This window comes from Littorina saxatilis, linkage group LG12 (assembly GCF_037325665.1).
Source record: "Littorina saxatilis isolate snail1 linkage group LG12, US_GU_Lsax_2.0, whole genome shotgun sequence".
NCBI classification, from domain to species: Eukaryota; Metazoa; Mollusca; class Gastropoda; order Littorinimorpha; family Littorinidae; genus Littorina; species Littorina saxatilis.
The window spans coordinates 3,626,686-3,640,199 of record NC_090256.1 but is presented as its reverse complement, the minus strand read 5'-3'; the positions used below and the strand labels follow the sequence as shown (position 1 = coordinate 3,640,199).

Genomic DNA, 13,514 nt, shown 5'->3' with positions numbered 1-13,514 from the left:
AATGATCAATCTCTTGATCTCAGTGCTACATAACATTAACAAGATTCAGACCTGTATCACTTTGATGCTGATAAGCATACGATTATTATTCCTCATAAAATGATCGATCTCTTGATCTCAGTGCTACATAACATTAACAAGATTCAGACCTGTATCACTTTGATACTGATAAGCATACGATTATTATTCCTCATAAAATGATCGATCTCTTGATCTCAGTGCTACATAACATTAACAAGATTCAGACCTGTATCACTTTGATGCTGATAAGCATACGATTATTATTCCTCATAAAATGATCGATCTCTTGATCTCAGTGCTACATAACATTAACAAGATTCAGACCTGTATCACTTTGATACTGATAAGCATACGATTATTATTCCTCATAAAATGATCTCTTGATCCAAGTGCTGCATGACAAAATTCCAACCTGTACCACTTTGAAACTGACAAGGCACTTAAAGATCCTTTTACTGCAAATCTCTGGGTTAAGGCACACCAATGACACAGATCTGACAACATCCAAGGCAAGAACAATTAACACACATTCCAGGGACAGCAAGGCACTTGGTTCCCTTACTTGTCGGGAACTCCGTAAAGTCTTTGCTCACGAATGTAGTCTATCACAGGATCCGGTAACAAGTACTTGACGCTCTCCCCTCGCCCCAACGCTCGCCTGTGGGTTGAAAAGAAACGCAAAAAAAAGTTATATAAATGATTAAAATAGATTAAATAAAACAGAATCTTCATCAAATGAGGCAGAGCGCTATATCAGAGTGCTTACATATTTTATATCAGAGTGCTTACATATTTTATATCAGAGTGCTTACATATTTTATATCAGAGTGCTTACATATTTTATATCAGAGTGCTTACATATTTTATATCAGAGTGCTTACATATTTTATATCAGAGTGCTTACATATTTGTTGTTCTTGGATGCATGCTTTTTTTTATCATGTCTTTACAGCAGTCCCTCTCATGAACGGACACCCTTGGGCCATAGCAAAACTGTCCGTACATTGCAGGTGTCCGGTCACGGGAGGGGTGACCACACCACCCCCTCCCCCATACACTCACACAGAGACACACAAACAACAGGATTGAGTCTATGCTAATCACTTCTTGTGGCTACTAAACAATAAACTCCTAATACTTCTTTAAACGTTCTGTAAAAATGATTTGTATAAAAAGTGTTGAAAAGAAGAGATAAAATAAATCCTCAAGGCAGTGAACACACTCACCATGCACTGACATACGAAAGCACCCACACAAACACAGCACAGAGGAGCGTGTGCAGATGCTTTGCAAGAATAAGCTTGAAACCTAGTTTGAATAAATAGCAGCAGATAGAGCTGCATGTCATAATCATGTAATTTATTTTCATCTTGTCTGGCTTTATTGACTGCATGCCGATCATGTGGCATGGCAGTGACTTTTCACTCTTCAGTCGGAAATACACTGTACATAACACAGCTCCCACTCTCCTTCACTAATGCCTACCCCAAGCCGTGACAACTGATGCTTGGAAATTGTGTGGAAGAGTACACCTCTCTATTTCTCTCCAATGCTCTTCCTGCTGACATGCAGTGACACCGGACACCCCACAGAGTTTAGCCAGCTACCCCTCCACCCCCCCCCCCCCACCCCCCCGCCCGCCTCCCTCTCTCTCTCACTCCCTTCAGCCATGTACTGTTGGGCTGTGGCCAGAGAGGTCAGCTCCAACTGTTCACTCAGAGCAAAACCAGTTGACTGTGTCGTAACTTTTGACACAGCAAGACAACTGAAGGGTTCACAGATTAGGCCACCGACTCACTGGTCAAGGCTGAGGGGAAACAAGAGTATCTTGTCAATGAAAGAGGTTACACACAGACACACGATGCTGAGAACTGCATGTGGCCGGTTTTTCACTCTCTTTCGCTCAGGACCTTCATCGACTGTGGTTTCTGTTGTTTACGTCCAACAGACAAGAATAAAGAGCACAGTGCAGTTTCATGTTGGCATCTTCGCATACATGTACTCCACTCCTGACCAAAACTACCCCCCCCCCCCCCCCTCCTGATGGGTACAGGTGCACTCAAGTTACCAGTGACTGTCGTCACGCCATTGCGGCTGTGATCTTTGCACCAAGAGCCGGACTGCTCTGTTATCGATTTTGTTGTGGTGAAAATTTGACGATGGTCTGTCCGTACATTGGAGGTATGACCTGCTGTTGGGACCGAAAATGAGTGTCCGTGTCCACGTTTTGCAGGTGTCCGTTTAAGGGGGGGCAAATATAGAAGGAAAACACTCCGTGCCGAGCAAATGTGTCCGTACATGTCAGGTGTCCGCTCACGCCGGGGGCCGTACATTGCAGGGACTGCTGTACTTTCATGTCCGCTCCATTGTTGTTAAAGTATTTTCGTTGCGTGTTTGCGTTCGTATAAATACCGACTCAGCCGCAAGGCCTTAGAAATTATGTATAAGTCATTTGTGCTTCCCCATCTGGATTATTCAGATGTTGTATGGGACAATTGCAATGCAATGCTGGCAGCTGAAATGGAGAAGTTGCACCTTGATGCCATAAGAACAATAATCGGGGCTGTCCGAGGCACGAGCCATCAAAAGCTGTATGTCGAATCAGGTTTTATAACATTACAAGAGCGGCGTAGAAGACATAAATTGATTTTATATTGTAAATTAGTAAATGGTATGGTGCCAGCTTATTTGCTTGGTTATCTTCCACCTCTCATTTCGGCACTGAATCCCTATCACTGACGTAAACCATTTGATAGACAAATTTCACGCTGCAGAACTGAGTTGTAATTGTATAAGTTACATTCCTATTTCCCTTCTTCTTCAGTCTTATGGAATGAACTTCCTGACAGTGTAAAACAAACAAGTTCTGTTGGTTCTTTTAAAAGATTTTTGTCTAGAGATGACCCTGTTACTCCCCCGTTCTATTACTCAAATGATCGAACAGCTGAAATTATCCATTGCAAATTAAGATTAGAGATTATTGATTTAAATGGAGATTTGTTCAAGAGGCATTTAACAAATGACACTTCGTGCAGGTGCGGTTTTCATTTCCAACATTGCAAACACTTTTTATTTGATTGTCCATTATATGAGAATGTCAGAGCGACCACTATCAAGACTTTGCCTGATTATAATGATATTTCTGTTTTCTGTGTTATGTACGGCAACAGCAACAAGTCAATCAATCAATCAATCAATCAATGAGTCTTATATCGCGCATATTCCGTGGGTACAGTTCTAGGCGCTCTGCAGTGATGCCGTGTGAGATGAAATTTTATACGGCCAGTAGATTGCAGCCATTTCAGCGCATATTTACCTTTCACGGCCTATTATTCCAAGTCACACGGGTATAGGTAGACAATTATTAACTGTGCCTAAGCAATTTTGCCAGGAAAGACCCTTTTGTCAATCGTGGGATCTTTAACGTGCACACCCAATGTAGTGTACACGGGGGGAGGTTCGGACACCGAAGAGAGTCTGCACACAAAGTTGACTCTGTGAAATAAATTTCCGCCGAACCTGGGATCGAACTCACGCTGACAGCGGCCAACTGAAAACAAATCCAGCGCGCTACCAACTGAGCTATACCCCCGCCCCAAGTCACTCACTGAAAACAAAGCGATGTTTTATCAGATTCAGAGATTTATTTTAGACAGTAAATGTTTTGGTTAAGATTGAATGAATTGTTATCTTTTTTGTTAGAAACTGCATTGTTATGTATAGTGGATGCACTCTCTCTCTCTCTCTCTCTCTCTCTCTCTCTCTCTCTCTCTCTCTCTCTCTCTCTCTCTCTCTCTCTCTCTCTCTCTCTCTCTCTCTCTCTCTCTCTCTCTCTCTCTCTCTCTCTCTCTCTCTCTCTCTCTCTCTCTCTCTCTCTCTCTCTCTCTCTCTCTCTCTCTCTCTATTTACATAAGTAATACATTTTGTGTGCTGTTGTTGTTGTTGTTGAAGTACTACTTTTGTTCTCGTTATTCTTGTTATTGTTGTTTTGATTGGTTTGAATTAAGAATTTACAATATCGTCCGCCAATTCATTATTTTGTCTCTAAGAGCAGCACATGTATAAGTTTATCTTGTGCTCCTTCGTCAAAACATAATTTTTTCATGGCTTTGTAAATTTGTATTTGAAAATAAAACCAAGATGGTGCGAAATTTGTCTAGATGTCTCGGCGGAGCTGTACTGAACTAAAATACTAAATGCTTCCGGACTTTTTAGAGTTGAAGATCCTGTATTAAAGTTGTAGTCTGCCTTTTCAAAGGTACAAATGTAAAATAAAAAGCTTAGTTTTCTATCTAAGAATTGAAACTGATCTGTAAATGTATCCGACTATAAATCTTATATATCCAATATTCTACAGAATTCCAGCCTCATCAAGGTTAAGTAAGGTTCTTCCTCATTTTGCTATATCCTCCAACAAAGTAAAGTCCCTCAACGTTAGCCGGGATGTTATTGCCTGCAGCAATAGTCTCCTGTCCGCCTAGCCGACCTTCCCCTTGACCCTGCTTGTGACCTCGATGTTTGATGCCCCCGCAAGGGGCACGGTACTCTCTAAGCACCCAAAACCTCAAAGAGAGATAACTGGCGGAAACCTTCCTATTGTAGTCTCCTGTCCGCCCAGCCGACCTTCCCCTTGACCCTGCTTGTGACCTCAATGTTTGATGCCCCCGCAAGGGGCACGGTACTCTGTAAGCACCCAAAACCTCAAAAAGATAACTGGCGGAAACCTTCCTATTAATGAACACTTCACATGCACCAAGAAAGCAAAAATATGATTACCTCACTTTCGTAGCACTGATTTCATTTGTCATCCACTCTGTGACTATAAGAATGTTTTCCTGCAATACAAGGAAGGGCACATCAACACAGTCTCATACACATGACATGACAGGAAAAGAGAGAGAGAAAAAGAGAGAGAGAGATAGAGTGAGGGGGGAGGGGGAAGAGAGAAAGACAGAATGAGGGGGGAGGGGGAAGAGAGAGAGAGAGAGATAGAGTGAGGGGGGAGGGGGAAGAGAGAAAGACAGAATGAGGGGGGAGGGGAAGAGAGAGATAGAGTTAGGGGGGAGGGGGAAGAGAGAGAGAAAAGGGAGGGAGAGAGAGCAAATCAAATCAAATTTATTTTTACGAACATGGCATAGCAAACAAACAAGCTTTTTGCATTTACCACCCCTCGCCCGGAGAGGGTCATGACATATATATCCCATGACCTCCCTTCTTTGTCTCTGTAAATGTACTCTAGGTATATTTCTTGTATTTCCATTGTTCTCTTGTTACATCTATGATGTAACTATTGCACTCTTATAAAACATAAAATAGAGGATAAATAAGGGTGTACGAAATGCATCATAGCTGGCTCTACTTTCTGTCGTCCTTGACATTCCAAAATGCACATGTACCTATAGACCGGATGTGCAAGGGGTAACCACGCTTTTGATAACTTGCGCGAGAGTGTTCAGTGTTATAGCTGAGTTTTAGTCTCGACTTGCCGAGACTATCATCGTAGCGTCATAGATTTCATGACGTCTGTCGTCCATCGCGTCATATTAAGGGGACGTAATCTGTTATGTTTCCTTCTATTCGCTGTTCTATTTCTCTCTTGTGATCAACATGACAAGCCGTATGTGTTTGAGTGTGTGTGCTCGTGCTCTCAACTAAAACAAAAGTCAAACTAGCAATCGTTAAAAACCCAGTTCGTTCGACCAGCGCTGCTATGTTCAGACTTTGCTCATGTGAAGTTACAGCGTGCCCGGTACACACGCCCTTATCGGTACATCATGGACTATACGAGTGTTCTCTGGACAAGCTGTTTAATGCATTTTGCGAGTATTTCTAGCTCTTTTGCGGTGCAGTAGGCCCTATAGACGATGAAGGTGTCCAAGATCTCAGGAGATGCGTGTGTAACCACTAGGTATTCAGTCAAATCCGTGTAAGAGGCTTTCAACTGACGGGGACAACCAAGCCACCATTATGCACCGACTTGACATAGATCAACAGACGTGCCTTTAGAACAAGGTATGTGCAGAGGTGCCTCATCTGAACAGACAACTAAAGCTTGATGTTTCCGTCACACTTTGTCTTTTAGATCTTCATGGGATATACAGGTTACAACACTCGTGATTTTGTATATGGCTTGTATTTCAGTCAAGACCCAGCGGGAATATCAAAGGGACTCACTCGCCAAAGGCTCGTGAGTCCATTGATATTCATCCGCTGGGTCTTGACTGAAATACAAGCCATATAAAAAACCCACTCGTGTTGTAACCTCTCTCTCTATATATATATATAGAGAGAGAGAGAGAGAGAGAAAGAAAGAGAGAGAGAGAGAGAGAGAGAGAGAGAGAGAGAGAGAGAGAGAGAGAGAGAGAGAGATGAAGAGGGAAGATGGAGAGACAAAAAAAGTACAACAGAAAGAGACGAGACTGAGAGACAGGGTGTGAGAAAGAGAGAAAAGGTGTCATAGATACTAGTGAAATATCTAAACAAAGAGGATCTGCTTGTAAGTGAAGTTCTAAAGCCCATTAAATTACATATTACTTCCCCAAATCTCATAAATAGCAATTTACTTCCGTTAAGTGCTTAAACGTTGAACACGCTTCCCTGGTAACACAAGGGAAGCCACTCCCCTAAAGAAAAATCACATAAACAGTCACTAGACCACGTGATACCTCAGGGTAGGCTCCCCTTATCGCCACGTGACACGCGGCCGCCATCTTCAATTTACTTCTCTTCCAACGCCTGAGCTGCTCAGACGTGTTGGTTCACGCTCCGGCCTTTTGTGGCCGTTTCAGCTTTTTTGAAGCTGAGTTGTTCCCTGGTTTTCTCTACGTTCGGGTGAGACCTTTCTATTTCGTATTGTGGCTAGCGTTTTCTGTTGTAGAAATTGTTTGATACAACTTTTTCGGCCAACATGTCTGACAAAGAACATAAGAAACGTGCGTCTGCATCAGCGAGTTCAGATTCTTCTTCTAAGCGGTCAGCTAAGAAAACGAAAGCCAATCCTACTGTTCTTGTTACGGACCCTCTCAATGATACTTCATTTAGTGTTGTTATTGATCCTCCTGCTGAGTCTCTTGTTGATTCTGCCGCTCCTGGACTTAGCGTTAATCCGGCAGACAAAGCTCCGTTAGACAAGGAGCAAATGATGGAGATTTTTCATTCCTTTGCTGGTCAGCTTAAAGACATTTTTGCTGAGGAAAGGAGAGCGGCTAGTCGTGTTACGTCCATTCTTCCTTCTAGGGTTGGTGGTGTGCAATCTTTGGCGAAATTGTGTACACCTTCAGCTACCGTTACGTCGGCCGACGTCTCGGTTGAGTCTCCGTCTTCCGGTCGGTACGAGTGGCCATGCTCGTTTCCGGAACTGGCTTCAGGTGTCCCTCACCTTCAAGGTATGTCTGGTCAGGCACAGGAAGTCAGCTGTCGTTCCGCGACAGTGGGTGACCATCGTGTCTTACAAGAGCGTCCAATAGCGGGTACACCTTCCTTTCTTGCGGACGTCTCTTGTGCCACCCCTCTGGGGGTGCGTCGCGAGCGTATACTACATAACGCTTCGTCGATAGCACAGGCATCTTCCGGTCCGCTTGAGGAACCGGAAGAGGACATTGGCCAGATGTCTCGAGAGGCGGTCACTTCCGGTGATCGACCTCGCTCGGTTCCGGTTACCGCTGCCAGTAATACTGAGTGTACTGAACGCGGTTTCTTACCGGAAGGAAGCGCTTTTGCGCAGGACTCTTCGTCTGTTTACGGAAGTACTAATTCCGAACAGGATGAGGAAGTTTTCCGTTTACCGGCAAGGTTTATCCAGGCTCTTGCGCTTGCAGCAGAGGTGACCTCACGGTATTTTCCGGAGGGAGTGGTCGCAGGTGTAGACGCTTCTGCTCCTCCTAAATCAGCGGTTGACGATTTTTTAACCATCGCAACCTGTCGCCTCGGGGTTTCGTTTCTCAGAATCTCCCTTGGTGGCTTATGAAATGGCGAAAGTTTTGGCTACTCACCCACCTCTGGGTAGTAACATTCCTCTTCGACCAGTGCCACTTCTGGTGGCGCATGGACCGGTTCCCCCTTCAGTGGATTCATGGCTGGCCACAGAGCAGCAGGCTTCTGTGTTTCGTCATGCCACACACAGGAAGTTAGTGTTGAAACATTCCAATCGCGGGTTGATTCAAACTTTTGCCCTACCTCGGGCTCCACTTCCGGTGACTCCAGCTGTTGACTTCCTGCGTTTTGAGCAGTTCAAGAAGGATAAAGCATTTCCTTACACTGAATCTTCTCTTCTGGGGTTAGAGGAAACAGGCAGATCTGCACTGGAACTTGCATCCCTCTCGGATACGCTGCTGCGTTCATTGACGCGGGCGCTTACTTCTTCCCTAGAACCTTTTGAGTTCAGGCAAGATGCAAGCGAACAGGATGTGGCGGCCCTTTTGTCGGCATTGGCTAAAGTTTCGGCGCAACAAATGGCCTCATCAGCACGGCTCTACGCTCATGCAGTTTTTACTCGAAGGGATAACTTCCTCTCCGAGTCTAGACTGCAGGATCGGCGAACTATTGACTCTTTGCGCACATCTCCCTTCACAGAGGAGGCGCTCTTTGGTCCTTTGGCTCTTGATGCTCTTCACAAAGAGACCCAAGAGGCAAAGGATTTGGAGTTTGCCAGATACAATCAACGCTCCGCTAGTCATACCAAACCATCCAGCTCTGCTACCTACATGGCCCCTGCGGTTAAAGGTAGCTTTAAGCAAAACTCTGGTTCCTCTCGAGGTCGTGGAAGGGGTGCTTCTTCTAGCAACAAGAAGCCTTCCTTTGGCAAGTCTCGGGGGTCTGGGCGAAAGCCCAACCCCCAATGATTCCCCCCCGATCTGATTATCTCTGCAGCCTCCATTCCCGTGATGGTGGGCGGTCCGTCTCGGGCGATCGAATTTTGGATGCAGAACGTATCCAACAATTGGATCGTAGGGATAGTCAGATCGGGGTTCCGGCTTCTCTGGAAAGAGGAAAAGGCTCCTCTTACCAGAGTTCTCCCTCACTTTTCTTTTCCGGCCAACAAGGAATCAGTCATGGTCATAGATGCCGAGATTCTGGCCCTTTTACGGAAGCAAGCGGTGGAGGTAGTATTAGATCATTCCTCCCCCGGCTTTTACAACCGGATTTTCGTGGTACCCAAGGCCTCAGGGGGGTGGCGCCCAGTTCTGGACCTTTCCTCCCTGAACGCCTACCTAAGGGACATACGCTTTACCATGGAAACACCAGCTACGGTCAGGGACGCCCTTCGCCCGGGCGATTGGGTCACCTCCATCGACCTCTCAGACGCGTATTTTCATCTTCTCATACATCCTTGCGACAGGAAGTGGTTGAGGTTTCGGTGGAGAAACAAGGCATACCAGTTTCGGGCCCTGCCCTTTGGCCTATCCCTAGCGCCATGGATCTTCACAATGGTTGTCCGACAGATTTGTGCTCTTATCCGGCAGAAGGGGGTACGTCTTCGGGCGTACCTCGACGATTGGCTGATTCTGCATCAGGATCGAGGTCTTTGCCTTTCTCACACTCATGTAGTCCTGCGTCTCGCATTGGATATGGGATTTGCAGTCAATCAGACCAAGTCGGATCTCACTCCCGCTCAGGAGTTTTCTTACCTGGGTATGAGATTCGACACAGTAGCCTGGACCGTTCGGCCCTCTCTCAAGAGAGTGGACAAACTCCAAGACTTAATCAGAAATCTGTAGTGGAATGCATGAATGGAGACTATCAAGCTAGTTGGGAACTAAATCCAAAGTTCGAAACTATCGCTCTAGTGCGCAATGCATGGCACGATATTTTCAAATGTTCCGACCTAAGTTGGTGACTAACTTGCCCAAATTTAGTCCTCCTCCGAGGAGGACCAAATTCCTTAGTTTCGAACTATTGCAAAAACACAAATGGCGGCCGCCATGACAGTCTTTGATTTTGCTGTACAAAAAAATCAAATATTCGGCAGTCCGACGCATGAACCAAAGAATGATGTCGACAAAGAAGTTGAAACATTGATTGCGCTTTGGAGGGGGTTCAAATACAAGTCGTGAAGTGACCGGCACAGCTGATTTGGGACACGATCTACCTTGAGTCGGGAGATTTGCTATGAACATTGACTAAATTTCCACTTTTTACATCAGCGACTGTACAAATTTGGCTTGTACATCTTCCTGTCGCTGATTTTAATCGGTTTGGATCATCCAACAGGTAAGAGCAAGATTCATCCGTTGTGTGCGTGTAGTTTGTGTGTCCCACGGTATGTGTGTTCGTTTGTGCGCCTCGGTGTGTGAGTGTGTGTCAGATTATATTGCAATAATACATTTGTTAGAAAGTGAGAGCAAGGGTAGATCTAGATCTATGGGCCAGGCAGTACTGTCTGAGTGTCTCCGAAACCGTGTTCAGTGTCATAGGAAAATAGGCCTACGAGCCATTGTGTAGTGGTGACGATGAAAGATACAGTTGTTGTTTTTCTGACAGTGACATTGACAATGAACGATCGTTAATGCATCAATGATTATGCACAGCAGCATCGGTTTCTTCGGAACTGTGCACTGTTGACTGAATTTCTCACGGTGGAGCAATGAACAGTAGACACTAAAACAAAGCTAATCTAATGCATTGAAGCATCGCTGTAGATCTATCTCATTCAACTAACAATATAATGCAGTGAATGGCAAATCTATCTCTGAATGAACTGTTGTGTATCCTTATTTGCTGTAAATGTCCTGGCTCACACTGCACTCCCAACATTAGAAGTATGTTTTCTAAGCTGAATGCATGTATAATTTGATATAGTAAGTGTGTAAAGCCAAGAGTAACACTAAACTGGCCCAAAACAATTTTTGTGTGTATACAAATGAAGAAAGAAACTGACTTCACTTGAATCACTGCCACTGAAAGTGTGTCTATTGTGTATTTTAAGAAGGGTTATTCAACAATGACTTATTTTTCTGTTTAAATACTTGATATTTACTCTGCATGAACAGAGTCAGAGGTAAATGCTGCTGTATAAACTATGATTGTGAAAGAGGGGATAAAAGAATCAATGAGCGAGTGGTTTAATTATAATACAGTTATTATTTATTGTTAATTAATTATTTTATGGTGTGTTTTTTCAGGCCTCCTAAGAAACCAGAGATGATGTGTGATGAAGTGTTCATACAGCTCTTGCATTCAATATGGATTCTGGAGAGGATTCAGACTGAGTGGACATGCTGCTTTACAGACTACCATGAAGAGTAAGTCACACATTTCTGTACCACTACCAAGTACCTGCTTGAGCCTATTAAATCGTTATTGTAAAATTGATTTATGATATGTAAATTGGCACTGGTGATAGTAGTTTGAAGCTGTGTAGATGTTTTTGGCAGACTTTTGTACGTTGTGTTGTAAAGAGATCTGCGTTTCACATTAGATGCACTTACAATCTAGATAGATACATTCAGCTATGTCAACACTTGTTACATCTGAATCTGAGAGTAGTGGCAGGAGATGCAAGTTTATTGACACAAAAACATTACGGCTTTGTATAAAATAAATTCTTACATCTGTATGTATCCTTGCATAGTACAATTTGTACTATTTATAGAAAATGGTACATAAAGCTTGGTTTTAGTTCTCTTTCTCTTCTCAAATCCTTTGCCACTATTCTTAAAGTAAATTACACAGTGTGAATGAACTAATGCAACACAGGAAAGTAAAACAAAATTGCAAGATAAAATGAAATCATTACTAATTTACTGGAATTATTTTAAAGGCACATACAGTTATTCTTCCCTTGGCTCACCATCCTAGATCTTGCCAGGCTTTTACATGGAATAAGAATGAATCTGTTCACTCGGATACTTCTACATTCAACACCCTGGCTTCTTCCTGCTCAGAGTTAGATTCTGTTGTGGAAACCACTCTCAGATTAACAAAAATGTTACTTCTTTACTTCTGCGAGTGACTTTTGAGAAATTCGTTCATAAACAAAATTCAACTATGCACATGAAGCAGTCACTGACTGTCAGCGTGTCAATATTTTATGTGTCTGGGTGAAGTTATGTTCTTATCCCATGTACAACTGGCCAGATCTGAAATGGCCAAAATCAATGGGATCAACACACATCCCCAGAATCTTCATCACTGGAAAATGTGGTGGGTTGAATGTATTTTAATAAAAAAAAGTGCTTTGGATCCTGAAAGTTCTGTTTTGGACTGAAATCGAGACACATTTCCCAATGAAACTCAAACTGTATAGTGTTGATGCTGAAGAGCGAAAGTGTGTGGGTTGAGGGCACACTTGTTTTTGACTAAAAATCGAGAAACATTTCTGCCGAGCACAAAGTTCATACACGCACAGATTTTTTTAATAGTTTAGATTACAATATCACACACACCATCCCCGATCCCAATGGTCATGTGAAGAGCAAGTGCTTCCTCACACCCCCCCCCCCCCCCATACACACACACACACACACTGCTCAACACGTACACACCTTCTCCCCCCAACACACACCCTCCCCTCGCTAACCAAAACCCATCCCCGTGAATACTGAAGGTGCTCAGTTATATGTTTTCTTTATTTTTCAGGAAGGACCGCTACATTAAGGGAAGGCTGTTTCCACCTTGGTTCCTGGGTTCGCTGGGGACGATGATAAAATTCAGAGTACCATCACAATTCTGTGCTTTTCCATCTGATTCGGCTGAGAATGCTTGCAGAGGTTTCTACACTACCCGTCATAAAAAGTAGGCAGATGCGTTTGAGGGCAGATCTTACTGATGAGGCTGTTAATTGAAAAACCAAGTATATGACTGAAAAGGCCATTAATTTCCCTACTTTATTCAGAAACAAAATTGGGTTTTTATGACGTAGTGTCTATGCAGTGAAACCTGCAACACAGACACCCCCCCCCCACCCCCCCCCCCCCCCCCCCACAAATCAAATTCACAAAATCAAGCTTCCCGTGTTAAAATCAACAACACAAATCAGAACAACTAAACCGAAACATGTTTTGCATGTCATTAGACAGAACGATCAAATCTTTATCCTAAACAGTCCGTTTTGTTCACATATATCTTGTCTAACATGAACGCTATGGCATGCTGAGCGTGTAGTTGTCAATCCTCTCAGTTTTTGAAGTCGTTTTAGCGGGTAATGAGACCAAAAATGGTACATTTCAGAACTCCTCAACGCATTGTCTTAAAACTGTCAGTGATTTGTGCTAACACACGTCGTTAAGTACAAAAATGAGACCAAAAAATGGTACATTTCAGTAAATCCTCAACGCATTGTCTTAAAACTTGTCAGTGATTTGGGCTAACACATGTCGTTAAGTACACACGGAATCTCAAGTCATGTGAGATATTAGTTCTGCTGTTGCGCGACATGCCAGAACGAATTTTAAAAATAAAAATGTACCCTGTCCAATGAACTGAATTTGTAAAAAAAAATTAGCATGCATTAAGAAAAATAAAAGCTTCAATTTACCTTTAATTTCATACATTTT

The 13,514-nt window shown here is 43.5% G+C and overlaps 1 protein-coding gene and 1 long non-coding RNA gene across 3 annotated transcripts in view; one reads left to right on the top strand and one right to left on the bottom strand.

Annotated features, from left to right (window-relative positions):
• The window catches only part of LOC138981079 (nicotinamide/nicotinic acid mononucleotide adenylyltransferase 3-like), a 70,106-nt gene that overhangs the window by 15,679 nt on the left and 40,913 nt on the right, over window positions 1-13,514 (bottom strand). For both annotated transcript variants that reach the window (XM_070353905.1, XM_070353906.1), the window contains 2 exons: window positions 4,798-4,856; window positions 584-679 (listed from right to left, as the gene is read on the bottom strand). In XM_070353905.1, the coding sequence (XP_070210006.1) occupies window positions 584-679; window positions 4,798-4,856 (155 nt within the window). The remainder of the gene's footprint in view (window positions 1-583; window positions 680-4,797; window positions 4,857-13,514) is intronic.
• LOC138981080 (uncharacterized) lies at window positions 9,731-12,855 on the top strand. The gene is made up of 3 exons (XR_011460550.1): window positions 9,731-10,230; window positions 11,142-11,261; window positions 12,598-12,855. It is a non-coding gene; the product is annotated as an uncharacterized lncRNA (long non-coding RNA).